The sequence below is a fragment of the Toxotes jaculatrix genome, chromosome 20 (genome assembly GCF_017976425.1).
Source record: "Toxotes jaculatrix isolate fToxJac2 chromosome 20, fToxJac2.pri, whole genome shotgun sequence".
Classification (NCBI taxonomy): Eukaryota; Metazoa; Chordata; class Actinopteri; family Toxotidae; genus Toxotes; species Toxotes jaculatrix.
The window spans coordinates 10990847-11016224 of NC_054413.1; the positions used below are offsets into that span (position 1 = coordinate 10990847).

Sequence of the window (25378 nt, forward strand, 5' to 3'; positions counted from 1 at the left end):
GGAGACAAAGAGGTGTCCCTTCCTCCCATCTCTTGGTCAGGAATGGTCGGGGAGCAGAGGATGGAGTGCAGGCATGCGTAGGCAGCTGATAAAGGGATAGCGGCCACAGCAGTGGAAGCAGCAGGAGGCTGACGGCTGTTGGACTGTTGATGTAAATCAGCTGTGGGTTTTTGTGTGTGTGTGTGTGTGCTGACAACTCCAATGCAGATACCATGGACTGTGGATCAAAGCTTGTTCCCTTGTTTGTGGATCACAATTCCTGTGTTAAAACAATCTATCATACTGGGAGGATATGAGACACGCTGTCCATTTCATGTTACTTGTACCTCTTTACATTATAGGCACTGAATGACCACAGTGCAAGGACAATGAAAGACATGGCAGGCTATTCGGGAGGTTTTACATTATGTTGTAAATTTCTCATTTATTTCTTGTGTTAAAACAGTCGTTGTTGATGTTGCTGCTTCAAGTTTGACCCTGTCAATTTCTTTGATGTTGCGATTCCTGTGAAAATAGGCAAATTCTAAGTCTTGGACCATTTACTATCCATTGATTTCTGGTAACACTAAGCATGTTAGTTGAATTGTACAGAACCACTATAGTCCAGCTTTAAAGACATAGGGCCAAGCAAATAAACCAGTCAGGACGAAACAATTGTTTCATTAAACATGCCTAAACCAAGTAACGTAAAAATGATAAAGTAGAATTCAGCATGCACCAAAGCAGAAGATTGTGCAGTTTCAGTTTAGTTATGGCTATATAATGAGCAGCACAGTTAAAATAAACAGCATTTTATTACATAACCTGTTAAACTCCATGATGCTCTTTTAATACTTTAACCCCTGAGCTGACTTTTAATTTCAGCTCAGCACTGTACAAACCTTTAACAAGAAAAAAAACTAATGAAACATTCACCTGTCAAGGTAGGCAGACATTTATAAGCAATTTCCTTTGGAAGATGATTATAATGACATTAAAATAGTGCAAATAACCAGCAGTGCAAAGTCCACAGGAAACCAGGAATGTACCAGCCTGAGGTAGTTACTGGTAGTAGACTGACTCCAGTTTCATGAACATATACAGCATTTTTACAGCTTGACTAGAATAAAAAATGGACACCATTTTTTATGCTAAACCTGTCATGTTCACAAACACAAAAACTGAAAAAAATTTTGAAAAAAGATTTGTAGCTGCAGAGGACCAATTCCAAACAGTTCAGACTGAATGGAATTTAAGACAGTAAAAACATAACAGTAAATGTCTTGTCCTGTATATTTAAGTATCTGAACAAACTAAAACCCACAAATAACACAAGTGTGTGGACACACCCTAACAAAGGATAAATGTTTTCACTGACATTATGCCACATTTTAACTACTTGTATTCTGTTTAAAATGATGGCAGGACAAAGGACTGTACCAAAAAAAAACCTTGCATTGGACACTGTAGGTAAAATTCAATACATTCAGGAGTCACAATAGGCAGACAACATTCAAAAGCAAAATTCATGTAAGAAAGCAAATTTGTGCCAATAAAAACAGTGCAAAATAACACATTGGCAGTGCAAAGAGCTTGAAGTAATACACACTCTACTTAACTGACAGACTGAGGTAGATACTTGTTTTGCTGTATAGCTGAGGTAGATTTGTTCCAAATGAAACCCTGTAATGTTTCACAGATTGCCAAGAAAGTATTTCTTTAAAAAAAAAACCTTGAGCTTGAAAAAATAAAACACTGGCTTTTCATCTTACTAAAAACATGAATCCATCGATAGTATTGTCTGCAGTTTAGCTTTGCCTTTGCATATTAGACAGCAGGCATGAATTTACTCCGTGGACCTCGATTAAACCTCACCCCCCTGCATTCTAGTGGTTTAGCATCTGTGCATGTTTGAGTGACAGTATTGCTCAGTTTGAGTGGCAGTAATTCAGAGTCAGTCAGTACTGAGGGTACCTGTTTAGGGGAGGCCCATTCTGCAGGGCGTACTGACTTGGTGGCTGATGATGTGAGTGAGAGTTCTGATTGGCTGGTGCTAGGACATCAAACACACTCTTATTTGGAGGCACAGACTGCAACATGTTGTCCAGGTCCATGATGAGGGGAGGGGCTTGGACTGAAACTCGTCCGCTGGGGAGGATGGGCCAATATGCATGACTTAAAAAATGACTGGGTGCTACAGGAGAGCCGCCATAGCCATAAAGAGGAAGTCCACCATGCAGCTGCATTAGAGGACCTCCGTTGAACCGCATACTGGGTGGGGCAACAGCATTGGGGGGGGCATATTTTGCATAAGATGTAGGGAGCTCCCATGGAGGTGCAACAGCCTCCCGTCTGGCCGATTTGTGCAGTGGTGGCCTGTAGTCCTCATAACCATCGGACCCTGCTTCACCATCTGGAGGAACACGCTTCCCAGACAGGGATACCCCTTTCCATTCTTCATCAGAGGAGGAGGAAGAGGTGGATGCTGGGCTGGCAGAGCTGGCAGAGGCACTACGTGCAGAGGACGCGTAGCGTGGTCGTGGAGGAGGAGAGGGTCGAGGGTGCTCCACCTCACCCCAGCAGTCTCTGGTAGTCACTTCCACATTCCCGGAAGCACTAGTTGGCCGTAGGCTGTGTAGCAGGGAGTCGATGGCAAAAGATGAGTCCAGCTTAGGTCGGAACAAGTCCTCCTGCGGCGGGGAGGGGTTTCTGGAGCGCATGGGAGGGAGGGAGGTCACCGGGTCAGAGGTTGGCTCAGATTCTGGCTTGTGTCCCTGTAAGATGTACGGGGCCAGATCCTGGGCAAAGATTGTCTCATCCTGGCGTGACACAGCTGTGTTCTGCCTCTTAAGGAGCTCCAGGGGAACACGGCTCAGCTCCACTGTCCAAAAATTGCCTTTGCCCTGGGGTTTACCTGGGTCCTTCAGCACCTACAGGTGGAGGGAGGATGGACAGTGAGATGAGTGCTTGGGTTGACAACCAACATACCTCTGACCATAGTTCCTTCAAGGCCACTGATGTGACACAAATTCAGGGATTTGTCCATTAAATTATTATAAAGTTTCAACATACAAACCTTCACAAAGCAGTCATAAGAGGAGAGGTTGTGTCGCACTGAATCCCGCCAGCCCTTGTAGTTTCCCTTGAAAAATGGGAAGAGGGTACTGATCTCCTTCAGGATCTAGATATAAAACCAAATAAAATCAGTATGGCTGCCTGTTCCTACATGAGCACAGAAGATGATGCTTCTCATACAGTGTTTTAGAACTTAAGATGATGTAATTAAGGCACAGTACTAACTAAATGCACAATGATTTGATGACTGATGAGATTACACAGATCTACCAGGGCTTAAAAGTCGATGTAACTGTATCTGTATACATTCAGATATTTGAAATCAAAATCAAGCAATGTGAATAGGTAAATCAAATGATTAAAATCGCATATACAGTTCCTTTACCAGCTTATCACTTTTCCTGTTACAGATCAGTGTCTGGTTTCACTGCAGTCAAACCTTATCAAAGCAAACCAAGAATGGTAGGGTTGGTGGCCACTCAAGTGTCACCAAGAGGTGGCTGGTTTGTGTCACTTTGTAAACTGTAAAACAGCAATCTGTCCATGCATTGTCAATGCGATTAATAGAAAAAAATATATAGATAATTCTTTTCATGATAGAAGAACACTACAGAACCTGGGAACTGAGTGATTGTCCTCAATAAAATCCAGTTGAAATAAAGTCAACACCATAAGCAGCACCGTGCCTAAAACACACCATGGACCATACACCAATCATAGTACTGTGCACTCATACACATTAACTAAGTATTTCCATAGTTACCTCAGATAATGTCAGTTTCTTCTCTGGGGATCTTTGGATGACCATAGCGATCATAGCAAGATATGAGTACGGTGGTTTTGGATACCGCTGATAGTTCTTCTTCTTCCCTTCGCTGGTGTTGTTTTTCTTCCTTTCATTGTTCCATGGGTCCCTGCTAATAGTTTCCTGTTTGAAGTGGGCATCTTGAGCGTTCGGGTATGATGAACCCGCCGGTACGGTTTTATCCATGAATGCCGTGGCGCTGGTGAGATGTTCGGGACGCGCGGTGAGTTTCTCCAAGCGCTGCGGCTGCTGGGGAACCATCTGAGCCGTGTGGTGAGGCCACTGTTGGGAAGGAGGGTTCCTCGTTACACCGCTCGTATGAAAACTCTGCTGCGCATTTCTGTGGAAGTCAAGTTGATGGTCGTGGTGTTCTCCAAGGTGGGACAGAGCGGGTGGTGCCAAGTGGCTCTGCTCCGGCCAGTGCTTTGTCATGCTGATCAGCCAAGGGGGGAAGATCGGCCCGCACGTTCGGACAGGAGTACGGAGAGGGGGAGGGAGGTCAAAGAGTTGGTCCTTAACTTCTGGCAGACTGCTGGCTCCAAGCTGACTCTATTTGAAGAGCAAACAATTAACAGTTTCATGTAAATCCCGCTGCGTAATCGAGGAGAGAATGACGCGTTATCTGAGAGCAGAATGACTGATCGCCCCGGGGGGTGGGCGGAGGGGGCTGAGGATGGTCAGTGTACGAGTAGGAGAGAGAGAAAGAAAGACACTAAATCTGTAAATAACTCTTAAGATAATATCAACATGCCACTTACAAGGCAGATTCCCGGTTTGCTTTGGAAACAGCGCTTAGAAGGTTTACGCACGGAAGCTTTCTGTAAAGTGCGTATTTGGGGAAAGTAATACACTTAAAACACACAAAGTTTATTTTTCAGCCATTCCAGAGACGAATGAACAATCACAGTCTTATTTTCTCTAAAAAAAAAACTAAACTAAACTTTAATATTTAATAAAACTGAGAACTTTCCTCTCGAGAGTGACATTTTGGCGCAGGGGCGAAAAGTAAAACTCGTGGGGGATGGGGTGTGGGTGTACAAGAAAGAAGTAATTTCGATTGAAGCTTACATGCAATCAACAATTTTTTGGCGAGCAATATACATTAGGAACGGCTAATATACAAACACTAGAAAGATGAGAAGTTGTCAAGTGCAATAATTAGGGAATCGTTGCTTTAAATGGGCTGCTTCAAATGAATCATCCGTCTTTGGAATTTATTTGAGATTGCGACAAATTCAAAGCATCTGAGTTTGTTTGTTTGTTTTTTTTTTTTTAGGTTAGTTAACTTTATTCCAAATAGCAAACCATGCATGTGCTAACTCCTCAAAAAGTTTTTTTCTAATTTGAAGTCAGTTCACAAATTTAAATTTGGTCAGCAGAAGCAGACTAAATAATTTGGAGGCATTACTGCAGAGCTCTGGGAGCGCGCAACAGTCGGGCGGGGGATATTGTGCGCGCAGTAGGGTCTCCCTGAGACTTTGCAGGATGGCATTCAGCGTTGAAAGACTAAGTTTCGGGAATGCATGTCTTTTGTTAAAGTTAACGCAGTGCTAATGTGCGAACCCTTGCTTCCCAGCAAGACAGTGAAAACAAGTTGGATTAGAAGGAACCCCCCAGAGGCAAGCTGGAGACTGTTCCTTCGCAGAGAAGCTGCTTAGCATGTGACGAAATCCAGGGGCCATTAAACACCATTTCTGGGTTTTCTGGCTGCTTACAAGCTGCAAAGTGTTGTAGTTGGGTAGGGCATTCACACCTAAAACAGCCCCCCCCCCCCCCCCCCCCATTGGAAACCGCCTCAAACAAAAACTTACTTCACTTAATCTGAGAATCAACAACCTCCAGCACCTTTCTAATATTGTGTCACATGCCATAAACTGACAGTAACCTCTAGAAGTGTATTTATTTAACCCTTTTAATTCGCCAACTGATATTACACCTGATAAGAAAATGAAACGCGGCTGTCTTGAATTCAGTGATTGTGCCACCAAGATGTGTCAGCAGAAAGACACAGGAAGTTTCACATTGCACGGCTCGCCTTAGTGATATCACACAATTTCAACTGTGCTGTCATCACGATGTTAATTCATATTCACGCAGTAAGCATGGCATTTAAATTACATCTGGCATACTGTGCAATTCCGTTTAAGTGCAGTCTATTTTATTTTTTGTTGTCTGGCACATAAACTCTGGCATCCTTTTCCTAAATAATTTCCCTGTGTGGAGGAACAAAAACTTACCAGGTAAATTTGCAGCTTTTGTAACTTTTGCACTAATACACAAACTGTTTGGGCTTGTTTTCCAGGTCAGAGGTCTTTCCTGACATGATGAGCAGCAGACCTCCTTCACCTGCTAGAAATTGCACGAGTAAGGTTCTTCTCTATTTGCCTCACACTGGTGCATGGTCAGAAAGTTTGCCCCCTCTAGTGGTTTTACTGAAAACTCAGTTTGAAGCCCTTTTCACTCAAATAATACACATCACAGTTTTCCAGAAGTCAGTCATTTAGATAAAAATAAATGTCCTAGTTCTCTTGATGCATTTTATTGTCAGTGAGAGATGTTTTTCCTACTCATGAGCTAGAAAACTAAACATGTACAGGCAAACTCCTCACCCACCATGCACAATGTTTAGATCCTAATTTACATGAGTCCTCACAGTGAAATACTCAGTGCCAAACACACTGATTTAAATACAAACTGCCAACCTATCTCTTCCTGTCTGCTGGAGTGCTAGTTAATAGGTTTTGCCTGGATTAGTGAGCCATGCATGAGAAGAATGGAAAACCAAATGAATAGGATAGCATCCAGGACAAGGCTGTTCACATAGGCTGATTGTGTCTGGACAAATCCCCCTCTAAGCTGTCCTGGATGCATCCCGATACTGAGATGGAGGCATGAAGTTTGGTTTCTCTGAGACAGAGAAAGTTCTTTTTACAGTTACTTAATTTTAACAATACATTTAAAAAATCAAAAGCAACATCTCTTTCCTGTAATAGTGTCCCAGTTCCTCCGGAGAGAGTCCACAGAACACACAGTCCAGCATTTTCCAAGGGACTTTTTTTTTCCAGCAGTTAAAAGTTCCAAGAGAAACAAAATAGAAACGTAAAACCCAAACTATGTGCACAAATAGGACTTAGACAGCTTGATACCACTAGAGGTTGATATTTAGCTAACTATTGATGTTTTCTTTGCTCTTTTGTTTGAAATCATATGGTGACATTTAGTAAAATCATTATGATTAAGACTGAATTATAAGTTAAATGAATGAAATATTTATTTCTTTATTTCATATATTTATATAATGCAGTAGTGCATATAATACAAGGGCTTCACATTATTGGATACACAGTGCATTTATAAAACACATTTAAAATAATTAAAACACTGGCAAACAGCATTAATATACAATAAAAGAGGATGGAATTATACAGATACAAGTGAGAGTTAGATGTTCCTGGGATGTAAAAGGAGTGTGTGTTCAGGCTTGCGTTGAGTGAATTGTCAAGAGAGAGAAAAACCACGAGAGAAAAAAACACCCCAACAGCTTTCTGTGAAAAGACTGCAGTGCATTCATATTTGTCAAACTAGATATCCTGTTGCTAAAACAAACTCTGGCACATACATAAGTGTACATACAAACACATCCTTTACATTGGACTTAAAAAAAAAAAAGCCTAAGGTGCTTTTACACTAAGGCACATCACACTGACTTGTTTTTACAAGGTTGGTGTGTTTTGTTTCCTTACCTATAAAAATTAATATATAGGTCATTGTTAAATTTTTTATTGTATTACTTTTATATTGATTACAAATAGTCTTTTTTTCTATAGTTTGCACAAGTATAGTGTCTAGCCCTTTTGCTGATACATGATAGCTCTGACGTCATATGGTACTAAAGCCCTAATGACTGCCCTCCTCAATATGAATTGCATTCAGTGCTGTAATCAAGGAACTGAATGCATGCAAGATGTCTATTCTACCAATTCGGATACCTTTTGAAGAGACAGAATAGAGCCTTATTTAGAAATCTGCCGGCATTGTATGTGAAAAGCATAGTGACGGTTTCATTAGGCCTTCATCCAGTGATACCTTCATTCTTTTGCTGTGTAAGGTAATATTTCATACATGTTGAGGACTGCGCTAAAGATAGTCCTTTGACCGAAATGTTCACTTTTATTCACATTTTCTCAATGTGTGTTGCTTTTCACACATGAAATAATTTTACTCTTTTTGCATCTTTAGAGCCACTTTTACTTTTTTGCCAGTGTGCAAGCTGCTTTCAATGAACAGGACTGAATATTTTTCATATGTAAGATGCACTGACCAAAGTTGCCTGTCCTGTTTAATGTCTAATAATTGTCCTTGAACTGTGTGCGTCTAATATTCATTCTACTGCAGAAGATTTTCTTTGGTATACCTACATTTTAATTGTGATGCTGCAGCACACTGCTATGGTGCTGGAAACGGTGACATAACAGCTTCATCAGCCACAAATATTTTGTTTTTGATCCATAAAAATCTCATTTTACAATCCAGTTTCTTTTGATCACTTTTAAACCCCTATTTCTAATCTTTTAACAACTTATTCTGCATCCATACCCCTCAGGTCTGGCAGCCAAATGCTGTGAGCTGTCACATACGTCCAGCCCGCAGACCTGCGCTAAGGTTTGCAGACTTTATCGCCCTCTGGTGGACTCTGTCCTGTGGGAGGAGAGGGCGCAGGTCCGGTTGTTATGGTGAAGCATTCTCCCTAAGGGCTGGCTGGAGCAGGAGCAGGGACAAGGGACAGCGGACAGCAGCTGATTCAGTTTCACAGCCGCAGACCTGCACAGGAGCCACCGCTGACAGTCAGCTCCACAGGTAAGATGTCTCCACGTTGTTTTCTATCACTTATATTATACTTTTCGCTCTATTCACTTAACTTGCGTTGTACCGTTTAATCTATCGTTGAGGCGACATAACATTTAATTCACTTAAACACTACTACGACTTTAAATGTCGTGTAGTTGATAAGTAAGCTAACCTGAGGCTAATGTAACGTTAGCACGACATAACATCAGTGGTAGCCGACTTTGTCGCTCCTCACCAGACTTCCTTACCATTTTTAACAATTAAGACTCAACCAGCTTGGATAAACTCGCTTGTGTTGACTTTATCTGCTACCGAGGCGCGATGAATGAAGCCAGGTAGCTTAAATGAGCTGCTTACGTTACCTGTCAGACTAGCCACCTGTTGAGCCCGTCTGTGGACCGCTAGGTAGGTTAGCTAATCTGCTGCTCACGGTTAATCCTTCACGGTAAGGGACAGGCGATAACTCTTCCGTTGTTGCTGTTAAAACTGTTTTTTTTTTTCAGCCGCCATTTACAGCGATTCCACCAAACGTTTAAAGTTAGTATTTACAGGACAGTTTATCGTTGAAGTTGACCTTTGTGGCAGACTGAACACATCACCGCTCCATAACGTAACAGGTAATAGGACAACAAGTGCAAAGTCTTGTAGGTGGACATAAATCTGTAAGACACTTATTACAGGCTACAGCTCATAGTTCATTGTCCAATAGATTCAGTGCGATCCAGGGCTATAGTTATATTGATTAATACTGTAAGCTAGGTGGACAAAGTAATATGAAAAGTAAAAATGAGTGTAATACAACAACATACTGTCTACCTCTAAACTTTACATAGAGTTTAATCAATTCGTCTTGGCATGCTTTTAATGAAAATTAAACAGCTTTAGCATCACATAAGCAAGGTAAATTACATTAGTTTGTACACCTTGTCTTGTACCAGCGCCCACTACATAGCACTACATGCTTGTTTTCCATCTCACAGTCACTTGCTGCAGGATATACTTTAGTCCACCAGCTATCTTACTTCAGCAAACTTATTAACTTAAATAAACTCACAGTCATTTATTCTTGTCATGCCAACCTTGCTGGTCTAGCTCACAAGTATTGCAACCTATGATCAAAGTACTTCTTCAAAAAGCATTTCCTTGGTATGTATGATCAAATATTTGCAGGTTTCACAATATAGACCAAGATTAACTTGCAGGCTCTTTGACACTCAACGTGACCATACACACACACACACACACACAGTCATAATACCAAGTCATGAAGTCAAGAAATAGGAGGAAATGCAGTACTTGTATTCTAGTGGACTATAACCCCTATGATCTTGCAAGGGGGCACGTTGACTGAATTTAAATTCGGTGTGTGCATCCTCATTTGCAGCAACTGAACAAGACAGTATACTGTAGAAAGACAGTGTGTAACTTGAGGTAATCATTATAAAAAGCTTTCATAATTGTCCCAACATATTTTTTTTTTTCCTACATGATAAGATAATTCCAACAGGCCAGATGACTCAAGCAGTTATTTAAAGGTCAAACTTTATTTGAGTTTGGCTCTCTGTTACATTCCTTTTCTTGTGCATACTCTCCCCCTTGTTTTTCTGCCTTTTCTTACTGAGGCATCATGTCTGTATGTTTAAATGTGAGAGATTCTGCGGGTGGATGTCATATACATCATCTCATCCTGTGGGTACCATTTAAAGATTCTTTATCCCTGTTTTTTCTCTCCACCTCCGTTCCTTCATGACATGACCCTACTTCCTGCTTAGGAGCAGTTGGTGGAGTTAGCGTAGGCTAGTCTGTCTGTCTCCTCCCCATCCTTCCTCCTCCTCATAGTCTCTTCTATCTCCACATTCTTTCCTCCACATCCTCTTTCCCTCTTTATCCATATCCTGTCCTCCAGAAAAAAAGCAGCAGCTCTTTCTGTTTGTCTGTATATTTTCAAAAATGTCTCTGCCTCCATTACACATTTACACATTTGTGTTTTCTTCTCATGGCCTCTTAACCTCTGCCTACTCTTGTGGCATTTCTGAGATTTCTAAGTGATTATATGGAGCAGCTCAAACCTTTACACATGACAGGACTTAATGTGCCCACCTCTTCTCAAATAGATCCCCCTCCCTCTCTCATTTGTAGTCATTCTTGTTCTGTCCTTCCTTCAAGGGCTGCAACTAATGTTCAGATTATTTTCTTCGTTAATGGAATAAATGTTTCGTCTACAAAATATCAGAAAAAAAAACATGGCCATCATATTTTCCCACAGTCCATGGTGATGTCTTCAAATATCTTGTTTTGTCCTACCAACAACTACGAAGTTCATTGACAAACCTTTTCAGCTCTGTTTTCCTCATAAGTGATATTTAAGTTGCAGTGTGGCAGAAATAAAGGCCTTTTCTGAATATTTGGCAGGCAGTTTAGGTCATTTGGCATTGTTTCACATTGCAGGCGGGATCATTCCTGAATCATCAAGCTGCATTGACTCAGCATTGTGTGTTTCAGTGAACGGGAAGGTCCTGCAGGTCACATCAAACAGCAAACTGGGCTGGTGGGAATACACAACAGCTGAACAATGTCATTCTGTGATGGCAAACCATTATTGCAGCACACAGCGCCGTCTGCCTTTTCCCGATGTATCCAGATTTAACGCTGAGTTTGAATTTTGGCTGTGTTTTCTGCTGTGTGCTTGTAAGTTCATAAGCTTTTACACTTAGGTACCACCCACTTGATGAATGTATGAACTTCTGTGTGTGTGTGCATACATTCACAGTAGTCTATTCATTCCAGCTGTTGAATGAAAGTTTATGTTCGTGAGCAGCTGCCGACAGCCCTTCCTGTGAGGTCATTAGGTGGAAAAAGTCAGGTCTACAAATGTTAGATTGATGCAGGGACATTTTTCTAAGCACGCTATATTTAGTCATATTTCTTGTTGTGTGCTTGTGCTGCCATGCCACAGTTTACAATATAAGTGACTTCACCTCATCTTTTCCTGTCTGTCTGTCTGGTCTCTGCCTGACTCAGAGAATCACAAGGCTGTTACACAGTTTAGCCACCAACAAATTCCCCATAGGTCACTGCATCCACTGATAGCAGACAAGAATTACTCAAATGGCCTGTGGTGGTTCAGTCTGTTGATTAGAACTAAATTTGCAAAGCACAGATGCATCCAGATACATCAATGAGGTAAGATCACAAAATCATAAATTAATGCAAATTGTTGCTGTATTTCTTCCTTTCATTACCCGCCATGACAGCGTGAATGATATTGTTCTCACCTCGTGAGTCTCTGTGTGTGTGCATGCTTCTATGCTTTCAGTTTGAGGTTAAGACTCTACAAAGTGAGGACATTTTTGCTAGCCTGCATTTTCTGACATGTCTTCAAAGGGCCGTTTAAGACTTGGTCTTAGTGTTTGTGTCAGAATTAGGTTTAGGTTAGGGTAAGGGGCTGTGGAATGCATTATGTCAAGGTGTGTATTCAAGTTTGTGTGTGTGTCATCATGGCAAAAAGTGGTCCTGGAGACATCTACTGTAGTGGGAACTACCACATAGGTGGGTTTGGGTACTTTGGCAGGTGTTTATATCTGTCTGTTTGTCCGTGGACAGAATTTGTCACAGCAATAGCATCAAAACCGTGCAAGGTGCAGCCACGAAACTTTACAGGTGTATAGTTGAGATCAAAGTAGAACGTCAACATGAAGACATGATCCCACTGGAAGATGATCTCTAGTCTCTTGCTTTTTGTTTCTTAGCAACTGACTCCAAAACATGATGTTAAAAATGTCACTTTAATCTTTGTTGTGCAACATTTGGTACAACAGCTAAGCTACAAGTAAGCCCAGTAAGGCAATACATTATTTACCAGTTACTGTTGATCTTTCACTCTTGCTCTAAGTTCATTGATGGTTAGTGAGGTAGTCTGTGACTATCTGAGCTTCCAGACTGATCTTCTTTTTCACCACACCCTGCCTTTTAGTTTTATTTGGTTACGTCCAAATAATGACCCCAAACTACACTGTCCAGGAGGCTACTTTCAGATTTGTCTCCACTCTCAGGCTCTGCAGCATATACTGAACTGAAAGGCTATAGTTAAGAGAGAGTAAAATTTAAAAAAAGAACACATGGCACTCTTGACTGTCTGTTGAGTATTGGTTTACACGGACAGAGTGCAGACAGTAGAGAGGAAGTAGGAGTGGTGACTGACATTTACTCGTAAGGGACTCCTTCGCTTAGCAGGAGTGTGTACTAACAAATTACTTAGATACACACTTGCAGCCTGCCTTCAGGTAGTTGTCATCTCAAGTCAGGATCAACCCCAGCTTCCGCATACTGCGTGTTATTTCTATTTTAATATATTAATTTGCTATATTTGTTTGATTTGCTGCCTAATTGTAAGGAACAAGCACTTATTTCTCTAATGCTCTTTTAATAGTAATGATAGGAACATACATGAGTTAGAAATGCCTTTGCTGGAGAGCTCCATTTCCACTTCAGTGCGGTCAGTGCCAGAAAGCAAGCACATGAATGTAACTGACTCTTCTAATACCTGTGACATGTGTATGTGCATGTAATCTTAGATATCTTAGATTGCTGACATTGTGAAATGTGTGGTGTACAGGGATGTTAAGTCATCCTGCTATGTGCACTCAACTATATGCACATAAAATATGCAAAATAGTCAGTTTCCCCTTTCTTTTAACCACCTTCATTCACTTAAGCTAACTTGTAAGCCCATGAGATGATACATCTTTAGTATACACACTGCTGAAAGTATTCAGAAAGTATTTGATATTACTATAATGTAACTTGGATGCAGTTAGGTAATATTGGATTAGTTTGGTAGTGAAAATTCTGGGTTGGGTTGCTGAATCAGTGTGGGTTCCTTTAGAGATAGTACTGTTTAAGGCATGACAGGAGAGACAATGCCGCAAATCCTGGACTGTATAACTGTGTGGACCTGACAAGCTATAAGGGTGTTTGTTTCAACCTGTGTCCTTAGTGGCACTTAATGTGTCTTCCATGTTCGTGTACCGTGACTAGTCCGGCTCAGGAGTAAACATCTAGTGTCTGAGCCTCTGCCTCAGCTCCTTTCCCCCGGTGCCCCTGATTGGCTTTGGTTGAGATTTGAGTTGTCTTGCTTGCTCTGCCAAGACCGCTGATAAGGAAAGACTGTCCTGTGCCCTGAGCATGTGCGTGCTTGTGCATGTAAATGTATTATGAGTGGGAGAACAAGAGTATCTGTAAGCTTGCATTTGCATGTGTGTATGTGTCAGCCTCGGTCTGTATTTAAGGAGCGCCTAGATCACAAAGTAGGCTAATTGTATGCAACTTCTGTTTGAGCAGCAAATGCAAATTCCCTGGTGGTATGATTGCTAATTTTACTAGTATAGCTGTAAATCTTTATTATCTTTATTGACAATGTACCACGCCATAGCAAATCAAACGCATGTCATTTATTCACTGACTTACCACTGCAGATCTGGCGCCATCACTCCAATATTTGCAAGTGCATATTTCATAACAGCTTTTTTCCTCTTTTGAAAACCTCATGTTATGTAACCAGTAAGGCTAATTACTGTTGCCACTTACCTAACCAATGACCCATTAATGATAATAAAGACCCACATTCTGCAAAGCTGATCTCTCACATTACATATGACAGTTTTATAGCAATAATAAAAAAAAAAGAAGTCTTGTCTCCACCAAAAACAGTTTTGGTAACACTGTCATTTCTGTTTGTGACACCGTGAACCTGGACTTGCAGCTCCGTACACAATGTAAGAGTCACAACACAATATAGTACCAGGCCAGCACAGATCCTGCAGTCAGATGAGGCAGTATTTTCTGGGTGAGGGTGGCAACACAGTAAACCGGTTTTTATTGTCATGATCACATGATCAGATTGGTGCTAAAAGAAAATGGAGATGGAGACAAAGGGACACACACGTTTTGTCTGCTCAGTCAGGGACCTGCATTGTAGTCTGAAAGGTGCTTTACCCATGGATGTGGCTTTTTATTGATGTCGTCTCAGGTTTACATACACATAATTTCACTCACCTCTCACAGGATGTTACCAGTTTCCGATGAGGGCAGCCTTTATTGTCACAGTGTTCTTTCAGGCTAACATTACAAATCCAGATCATGCTGATTCTGTCTGTGTAAGACCATGAAACTAAAGGTCTTTATGCTTAAAATTGTTTTCTCTGAGATGTGCACTGTCATCAAATTGAAGCTGAAAGAATATTAAACACTGCTTGTTTGTTACGGCCTATTAAGCAAAATGCTAAACTCCAGTCAAACAATATAATGAACGTTTGAAGCATCGTTTGCAAAAAAATTAAATATCCGATATGTACAAATCAAAAGAAAAAGATAGCAACATAGCAACACACTGTAAGCAGCTGTATTGTAACACGCAAATGGCCCACTTGATCTTTTGACTGTTTATGTCTGGGTCTATTCGTAAGCCCCTTAATATAAAGTTACAGCCTTATAAGAATGAAAACTTGATAAAACTTAGTTTCCTTTTAGAGCCACACAGAACTAAAGATTTTTATTTCCACTGATCTTTCAGATTGTGCCTAGAATTATCCCACTAATACAGCAGTTAAGTTCCTGTGGGGATTTTCCTTGTTTCTTTCCAGTCCTTTTACCCTTTAAATCCCCTTAAAATACCACTAAACATGTTTCATTTGTTAACTGTGGTTGACCAGAAACAGGTTACTAGCTCTAAATGGCCTAACCATAATTGTTCTTTAAAGGTTTAGTATACAACAAGTTAGTTTCCTGTTGACCTTTAACATGAACAGGGTTTTTTTTGGATACCACGGCTTTTTCCTGTAGGAGGAAAACAGGTTAAATAAAGCCACCTCATGGATCGCTGGTATCTTATAAACGAACCTAACATTCATCATTCATGTCTACATCTTGTAAATTCCAGGTCCACGTTCCTGTTTGTATTGTTTGAATGAAGGATCCATGTAGTTGCCAGTCTGTGGGGGAATGTAAGGTTATTACCTAAATCTAAGGAAATCCTTACATTGTAGCTTGTGACAAAGGGTGACATGTTAGGTATCCTAAAAATAGCAACGGGCACTGTAAAGGAACAAAATGGCAAAGCTGTCTTCTCCCAAGGCAGTGACTTCTAAGATTTTAGTGTCGGTCAAATAAAAGGCCTAATGCAAACTGTGACCAGACAGTCTAGACTTACTTTGTAATAATGGTAGTTATGCTGCTAATACTACATTTTATTCTTCAACTAATAATAGGCTGTAGTATATTATAGTACTGCTTTTTAAGTCACCATTTATCAAGGTGACAAGGATTTATTCATGGCTAAAGCATACTAATGCTTTATCAGTATATATTAGTTTTAAGATTTTTTGTTGGTGGTTTATCCTCCATCATCAAGACACTTAGTTTATTTTTTTAGGTTGTTCTTAACTTTATCAGGTACACACCCTAATGGCCCACACCCTTTGAAAAAAAACATGCATCATATCTGGAACAAAATCCATTTATAACTCTAGACTTGATGGCTCATTGGAGAAGTGTGAAATGCACCAGCCTTTATTAATAGATTGCCAAGATTTATAACTGCATAATTATCAAATAGAAAGGAATGTCCCAAATTACTTAATTGTCTTTAACCTGTTACTGTGACCTTATTGACAAAAAAAAAAAAAAAAAACACATAACTGCTACCTGGTCATTATGATTCACTGTTGGCCATCTAATCAGCTGATTCATGGGGAGCTGTAGTCTACCCACCACCCACCTTTCCAGGTAGTTGGCTGCTTGCTGCAGTGGCTTTGTGGCCCAGGACTTCTGTCTTGTCAGTCACTCTCTCTATCTCACTGAGTGCCTCTAGTTGACCTTCCTCTCAGCGCTCACAGGCCCAGGCCTAAATAATAAATGACCTGCCTGGAAAGAGCCCCAGTGTGCATGAGCCACATAACTCGGCTGGGAAGTTAACAAAAGGTAATGAGAGCGATCTCACTGACCGAGGTTAGCACTTGCACTGAAACATGTCACATAGCAGCTATTTAACCGCTTTTCCACGACATCATTCGGCCAGTGTCGGGCTTGTACGTATGCCAGTGACTGCAAAGTGTGTGTCAGGCTGCAGGGTGTGTCAATCATTAATGAAAAGCCTCCCACCGTCTCAAGTTTCCTTCGGGAGAGGAGTGGGAGAGGAGGGAGTAGGGGGAGGGAGCTCAGGGGTTAAAGATAACAGGATTAGGAGAGCAGCGTGCCTACATTATACTGTAACACAGCACTCACGTTTTCTCTCCCTGCTTTTTCTTCTTTTTCTTTCTCTGCTTACAGTTGGAGACAGAAACAATGTCACTGGGCACCAAGTCACTGAAGTCATCACACCTAACTTTCGTGCATCAACAGCGACAAGTTGACTTTGGAGAAGTCGCCACTTCACCACCAGGAGATATCTGAATGCTGTCACTCACCATTACCTGAAGTAGACCCTGTGGGAATTCAACCTTGTCCCTTGTTATTGTCATTGCTTAAACGTCCTGGTTCTTCCTACCTCATGGATTTTTCATTTACTATGGATTGTCCTAAACTTGTTGCTGTTTTGGATCCAAGTCTTGGACACAGTTTCCAGCGCTATGAATTAGACGATAAACTGGAGCATCTGACCTGGAGAGTGGTTTGACTCTGCTTTTCGAGCGAAACCTTTTCCAGTTCTGTCTCTCTTAATCCAGAGGATCATTGGCCAAGTTGCCCACAGTTGACATGGATGGGAGAACTGACAGTTGGTTACAAACCTCAGCTCGGATGCTTATGTTTTGGACACCTTTCTACCACCTTTTTTCCTTAGCAAGATAAAAGATCTAAAAGATGGGAAAGAGACGTTGCAACAATTTTATGTGTTGCTTACTTGTGAAATCATGGAGATATCTGGCACCTGATGATATAAATTAAGTTGTTTTGATTCATCATTCATCAGACATTGTTGCTGCTTGCTTTAATTTTTTTTTTTCATGAAAGGATATTTTGAGAGAATCCGTGCTCTCCCACAGGCGTAGGCCTGTTTGGCCTCTTTAAGGGGCACAAAGGAGGCATATGAGAAATTTGATTTAATTTCTTTGTGGATTAAAATAAATAAACAGGAACAGAGAAGCGAAGACACTGTGGCAGTTTGTCGTGTTGTGGTGACATGGCTGCAGATCACAGCGAGCTGCTGGCTGAGATGGCCACAGTCGGGCGTCTGAGTGCCACCGAACGCCTGAAGCACGCCCAGAAGCGCCGCGCACAGCAGCTGAAGGCTTGGATGCAGATGGAGAAGGATGCTGGACGAGGGTCAAGGGCCAAAGCAGATAAGAAGAAAACCCGCACCACCAAAGTGACATTCCCCAACACCGTCACCCTGCTTGACGCAGCTGCCCGCAATGACCTGGAGGAGGGTACGTAGAAACACTCACAGAGAACAGTCATGCTAGATAGAGAACCTTTGATTTTTTTTTTTTTTTTTTTTACTGTAGAGCTCTGATGTAGGAGAACTAATACTCTAATACTTATTCTTAGAACTAACTCTGAACTAAGTCAGCCAAGTGTATTTGAAGGAACTCAAGACAGGATGATTTGAATCTATTCTATATTAGTCTAATCTGGGGACCCCTCACCTAGTGAAATTACTAAAAGTCAAGGGATGCCATGAGCCCTGTGTTTGTCTTCTTTGTGATGTATTCACTTGCCATTGGCCTTTTCTGAGACATGAACAGTTATAAGGCATAGCACTACAATTAAAAGGAAGCGATTTGCATGCATAATTTATACTGGATAGGTCACACATTAATTGTAATAAGCCAGGCATTTTGTTTTCAATGGCTTTATTCAGCCATAGGATCGGGGCTAATTATAGTTGCAAAATTTTCAAGTTCATTTTTATTCTAAACACACACGCTAACTTGGTATCATGTGTTATATCTATTTAGAGCAGACAGATAATTGCCAAGTGTTGTAACGTTTATGTGGAAAGGACTCTGCCCAGGTGGTCATAATGTTGTGTGTGTGTGTTTATGTGTGTGTATGGTTGTCCTTCTAGTGAGGGAGCTGCTTAACAGTGGCGTCAGCCCAGATCTGGTCAACGAGGATGGACTGACAGCCCTACATCAGGTACACACACACACCTAGTGTTGGGAGTCACTAGTGCAGTGACAATGACTTGACTATCTAAGAAAAATTTCCCCACCTAATTATACCTTTCATGTTCATCTAGCCTCTTACTCACAGTACATCAGGGAAAAAAAAAACAAATGAACTTGGAAATATATGACCTGTGGCATTTTTACAAAGCAAGATTTCAAAGATGTTCTCAAACTCTAGCATCTGGTAATAATCTGGTTATGGGTTCAGATTTAGAATCGTAATTTGGTTGTCGGAACCAAAATAACCACCTACCCACATCTTCGAAACAAATTCCACATGTAAGCCACACACTGTACATACACTGCTTCCAGCATTAACGCCATTGAAGTGCCTTCCAGTTACACACACACACAAGTACTCGCTCCCCTATGTGTTCATCTGCCTGCCCAGTTTTACACACAAGGCAGGTCACCTTTTGTGCAGCCTGTGTGTTTATGTTGTGTGCGGTCATAGCTTTGTGCTCACCAAGTACTGTTTGCCTTTATTTCGTCTGAACCTTAACTTATCTTAACTCAGTTTACATAAACACACTGGTTCATTCCCACCATTTTAGTCCGATGGCCAGAGGTTGGAAGAGTGAGGGCGACTTGCTTAGGCTCCACATTCCTTTCCTGAACTGTTCCAGTCACATTTAGAAGAAGCCATCATAAGATTCCTGTGTTTTGGGACCTTGAAACGCACAAATCTAAAATTACAGTGCAACCTTTCTAAATCAGATGGGCAGCTTCTCTCTGTTCCTGTTTTGCTCCCTGCGTTTGTTTATTTCTCTTTCTAAGTTGACACATACTCTTGCAACTACAGACTCATGAGAGGGGTGTTTTGCGAGCACAGAGAGTTCTTTATAAAAGCAGTTGACTCTGCTCTTCCCCTTGGAACACTAGGTGTTTACACAGCAGAAGGCTGGGACATGCATGCAAATTTTTTTTCTGTTACACATGCCACTGTATTGGTTGACGTAAATAATGATGCATAGTTTTTCATTCTCTTCGTGCATCTTTGTGTACAGTACACGTTTTGTGTGTTTATCTGTGCTTTTTTTTCTTGTGTCTGTATTCCCATTTATTTTCTTACGTATTTACTTTTTCATACATACCTACATCTGCCCTTTCTCCTCAGTGCTGCATTGATGACTTTGTGGAGATAGTGCAATGCCTGCTGGATGCTGGTGCCTGTGTGAACGCCTGTGACAGTGAGTTGTGGACACCGCTGCACGCTGCTGCCACCTGTGGACACACCGGTCTGGTGCAGCTCTTGATTCAGGCGTGAGTTTGGCCATGACTGTTTATAACCTTACTCTGGTTCAGTGCTTCTCTTTTATGCATCTTTCCACCCATAGCAAGTTTTTCCTACAGTCATAGTAGTTACAATGTTAGGATGTTGAAATCCACAAGCTGATATTGTGGATTTTAATATTAACTGTGTGATAATACATGTTACTTAATCCTTTTATTGAAGTATAAACAGACTGAGAGCCTTCTTGGCCAGAGTATCTAGTTTACATAAACAATGCAAATATGGCTGCAGCTTGACTGTCAGAACACTTTGCAAGTAAATAAATACACTTAAGTGGCTTTGTACGCCAGGGTGTGTCACCGTGTAGTACTCTAATCCACTTGTTTTTGCATATTTTTGTATGCATGCTTCTAGTGGCGCTGACCTGCTGGCTGTCAACGCAGATGGCAACATGCCCTATGACCTCTGTGAGGATGAGGCCACCCTCGAGCTGCTGGAGATGGTCATGGCTGAACAGGGTCAGTGAGCTGATGGTGGAGTTATGCTTCTGTATAAGTATTATTGACATGTCAAATTGTTGTAGTTTCTCTGTTGCCTTTTGCACCTTTTAAATCAGCTGTGTGTTATGTGTGTGCAGGGATAACTCAGGACCGCATAGATGAATGCAGAGCGGCTAAAGAGACGGCCATGCTAGCTGACGTTCGGGCTCTGGTTCAGAGCGGGGTCGACCTAAACGCTCAGGATGATAATGGAGCAACGCTGGTGAGTCAGAGGGACACGTGCAGATAAAGACAACTTAGGGTAAAAATTTAAGCTGCCTACGCAGTGTGGCGCGATTAAGATGTAGCAGCTCGGGGATTTTAACTCTGTGTGGTTTCAGCGTGCATTCACAGTTAGTGCAAAATCTGGTAAAATGTGCAATATTAATGGCACAGTTAAGTCAAAGACTGTTGTATTGCTCTGATACCACTGGGAAAAAAATTAAAGGGTGCCAACCAGTACAGGAACATTCAGCAAAGAATAGAAAGGTCTCAGGACATTCAAATTACAAATGGAAAAAGGCAGAGACCGTGTATTTTGGTTTGCTTTTTCATTTGCCTAGAGTGGACGTTCCATTATAATATTGTGTGTTTCACTGTGCGCTCTTTGTTGAATTTCTCTCCCAGCTCCATATAGCATCTGCTAATGGCTACTTATCTGTGGCGGAGCTGTTGCTAGAGAACAGAGCTCAGGTGGAGGTGAAGGACGCTGATGGCTGGACACCGCTACATGCCGCCTCCTGCTGGGGACAGGTGAGTGCTGCAGACAAACCAAACCATAAGAACCTATCGCTTTTCAGAGTGGACCTATTAATAGTATAGTGTTGTTTTTATTTACGCTATAGATGCAAATGGTGGAACTGCTGGTAGCCCATGGAGCCAGTCTTGACACCAAGTCTGTCCTGGAGGAGACACCTCTGGGTAAAAGCAGAAAGCCTTTTTGGTCCTCTGTCCTCATACTAAAATAATGTGGACAATAATACCTTACACCTTTAATGATGTAATACTTAAGTGTAATAACAGTCTCTGTTAATAGAGGCCCCAATTATCCAGACCCATTTCTTAAATGTCTCTCAGTGTCTAACCTTTTGCTACTGCTGTATTTTCAGATGTGTGTATGGATGAGGAAGTGAGAGCCAAACTAATGGAACTAAAGCACAAACATGATGCCATCATGAAGAGCCAGGACCGGCAGAAAGGCACACTGCAAAGACGAGCGTCTAGTACTGGCAGCAGAGGGTGAGAGGGGACATTAGTCCAGAATAAAGAGAGCTCAAGGAAGCTGGGGGCGGTGGGAGGGGGGCAAAGTGCCAGACGTTATGGTGAGGAAATTTAGTGATTTACTGTTCCCATCTTTCTGTTGTTTATACAGTAAGGTTGTGCGTCGGGTCAGCGTGAACGAGCGCTCCAGTCTGTACCGACGAGAGCACCACAAAGAGGCCATGGTGTGGCAGGAGCGTGGCCGACAGCCTGATCCGCAGGACGACGATGAGGACAGACAAACAGACATTGAGCTGCACCAGCATGCCACTATGGTGAGTGAGCTCAGTCATGAAGACATTTTTTTTTTAAGAAAATGTGTCTCATTATTACTGTTTTTTTTGTGACATTTTCAAAATGTGTACTCTGATTAAACTACGGGTTTTGTTGAATGTTCTTGTTGTTCAGGTTGCTGGTGGTACATCGGTATCACGTTTAGAGGAACTGGAAGCTGCAGACAGGAAAATAGTGTCCAGCCTAGGTAATGGAGGGACTTCTGTTTCCCTGGCCGCCTCTGTGCCTGGAGAGCTGTGGAGTGGCGGAGGTCTCATGGAGCGCAGCGCCTCCTACCAGCTCAGCCCTGCATCTGGACCTGGGTTAGCATCTGGGTCTGCGGAGGGCGAGGGGGCAGACAGTATGACTCGAGAGAAATCACACCACACGTTGGCTGACCTGAAACGCCAAAGGGCAGCTGCCAAGCTCAATAAATACCCTGCACCTCCGCCACCCCTGCCCCCTCCCGTAGAGGAGGAGCCTTCTGTTGCAGCGGCTGAGGTTACAGCCACTCAGGCCCAGCCAGAGCTCCAAGCAACACCCGGTACAGAGCAGGTGGCCTCCCCGAGCCAGGTGTACTTCACCCCAGCCAGCGGAGATCCTCCGCTTCTGAAACTTCGAGCCCCCGAGGAGGACCAGTCTAACAGCAAGGAACCTTGCTGTGGACTCATGTAGACAGCCTGACACACTCCACACGACGTATACAAAAACTTACTGCCTACAGAGTAGAGGAGCTAGGCATGTTACACTCCAAAGTGGCTAAAACATTTCAAAACAAGACATGTTTGAAATGAATCATTGAAGACTGCAAGTTAAGGCCACATGCCAATGAGGGCTTGATCTACACTGCATTTCAGATGAAGTGCAATCTATGCACTTATTCTCTCTGTGCTTATCTTTTTTTTTTTTTATAAAATCAATATGATACACTTCAGGTCCCAGCATTCCCTGATGCTCCCTCTTAATTACAGGTGGCATGATGTGAGGGACTGATGTAAGACTCCAGGTGTCCATCTAGTGACTCTTAGGAGAACTACAAGTTTCAGTAATACAGTCACAAGCAAAGATCTGCTTTACTCAAAGTCTTTATGGTCATTATTTTATTCATCGCTTACTTAACTACTCAAATACCGTAGATTCATTGAAAAGCCTTAGAATCAGGTGAAAGCTGAATTATCCACGTAAATTGGAATGAAATTGAACTGATTTATTTAAATTAAGAATGAGTGAATGAGGTGAAAGTTCTGTTTTCTTTGCGGAGTGACTGCAATGAAGGGTACGATATCTGCATCTGCATACGTTTATATGAAAAGAAGGTGGTTTTGTGTGGTTGGGAGATTGCTTGGTTATGATAGTTTCATTATACCATATAACTATTCTGAATTTACATTTACATTTTCTTGTTTGATTTTTTTTTTTTCGTGGACTGAAAGTATACTAAATCATTTTCTTTTGTTACTTTTCCAGTGCACAAAAAAAAAGCCTAAATTTCAACGTGTAATTGTGCAATTTGTAAATTAAATGTTCTGTCTCTCTATTTCTATTTTTTCTACCCTCTGAATGGAATCACATTATTTATTCTACTTTATTATTCTGAAGACGGCTCACAGTGTACAGTTACCGTACCATTTTGTAAAGATAAATATAATTCTATTAAGAATAAAGTGAGGGCAAGAGAATTTTTTTTTGTGCTAACAAAAATATTGAAGAGGTGTTAGATAGTTTTATTGTCAAACCAAGTCGACTTATCATTTGATAATTTATCATATTTTGGTGCCTTCTTTAGGTGGCAGATTTCATATAGGTTTGCAATACTTGCACAAAGTCCTACGTGTAAATTTGGTGAGCAGTGGGATTAAATGATCTATAAGACATAGACTCCAGTTTGATGTACTGTCAATGCACTCCAATTTCTGTATTGCATTTCAGTTTTTTTTTAGTGATTTTTACTGAGCCCTGTTTAGAAAAGCAAAACATAAAAAACATTATTTATGTTTTCACAAAGGATTTTTGTTTTTTTTTTTTTCTAAATGCAATGTTCTTATTTAATGGACTTTATGAGCTTTATGAGTCTTTATAGGTAGCTATTGTTTGAAGGGAGGGAAATCAGGTGAACATGTTGCAACGAAACCCTATATTGCAACTTACATTTTCATGTTTTTTTATGTCTTTATACATTTAAGTTTTTTTTGGATATATAGTGTATACAACACTATAAAGTTAGAAGCCAGGTCAGGGTCAAATAATGGGATCATGGTAAGAGAAGGAGACCAGATACTTACCTTTATCCCTGAACTGACTTTTACAATCTGCCATGTGTACCTGAGGTGTTGAAGATGTTTTCCCCCTTGTGGCAAAATTGAGCTGTTGCATGTTTACATGCTTAACCCCCAATGCCTTCCCTCTTCCTCCTACGTCATACTCACACACTGTCAGCACATCTCGAATGTCACAGTCCGTCCTGATCCATCTGCCAGGGCACCACATGATCCACATTATAAACAGCTGAGTGCACACAAGTTACAAAAGTATTACAGTTGTACAGCAGCGTGAAACCCTTGTTTCAGGTTATTATAACATTATAAGTTGTTGATTTATCTTTGTAAAGGTGTTTTAGTGGTTTTCCTTTAAGATGCACTCACAAAAATTCCACACACACACACAAACATGCTCTTACATGCAAAGACAGAGCTTAGTACTGTCCATAACCTGTTGTATGTGGCCTTTGCAACAGTTGTGCATTGGGTGTGTTAAAAATGGAACCTACTTATGTTCAGACATGTTCTGAGTATACGCCAAAACTACTGACCTACTAAGATTGGTCCTGTAAATCTTCAAATCCTCACATTTTAGTAATTACGGAGCCATTTTAAGGTATTATTCGTTCTTTGATGCTGATCTGTCATTTAAAATTAGGGATAGGCTAAACGGAACAGGCTGTGTTGTGTGATGCTGCCAAAATACGCACAGCATGACACACTAAAGTCACCAGGGCGTCACATGCTTGTATGTGAACTGTTTTAGTTTGGGATATCAAATGTCTTTCCTAAGCCCTTTCCAAGACATCTAGGGGGGGGTCTTCTGTTTCACACTCTCTCCTTCTCACACACAGACAGATTTTTTTTTTCTTGCCCAAACAAAAGAAATGCAAAGAAACATGTTTTGCATATCATTCTTTCATGTTCTTCCCTCATTTACC

At 41.4% G+C, this 25378-nt stretch overlaps 2 protein-coding genes across 2 annotated transcripts; one reads left to right on the plus strand and one right to left on the minus strand.

Annotated features, from left to right (window-relative positions):
- Nucleotides 1-1937: 1937 nt before the first annotated feature.
- Nucleotides 1938-4291, minus strand: foxh1 (forkhead box H1). Its single transcript, XM_041065917.1, has 3 exons — nt 3818-4291; nt 3056-3160; nt 1938-2909 (listed from the first exon to the last, which is right to left on the minus strand). The coding sequence occupies exons 1-3, from the start codon at nt 4289-4291 to the stop codon at nt 1938-1940; spliced, it is 1551 nt and encodes a 516-aa protein (XP_040921851.1).
- Nucleotides 4292-8571: 4280 nt separating this feature from the next.
- On the plus strand, nt 8572-23716 carry ppp1r16a (protein phosphatase 1, regulatory subunit 16A). Its single transcript, XM_041066352.1, has 11 exons — nt 8572-8716; nt 17033-18129; nt 18771-18841; nt 19991-20136; nt 20522-20625; nt 20745-20869; nt 21274-21399; nt 21492-21567; nt 21756-21885; nt 22019-22181; nt 22315-23716. The coding sequence occupies exons 2-11, from the start codon at nt 17883-17885 to the stop codon at nt 22852-22854; spliced, it is 1728 nt and encodes a 575-aa protein (XP_040922286.1). The 5' UTR covers nt 8572-8716; nt 17033-17882; the 3' UTR covers nt 22855-23716.
- Nucleotides 23717-25378: the final 1662 nt, after the last annotated feature.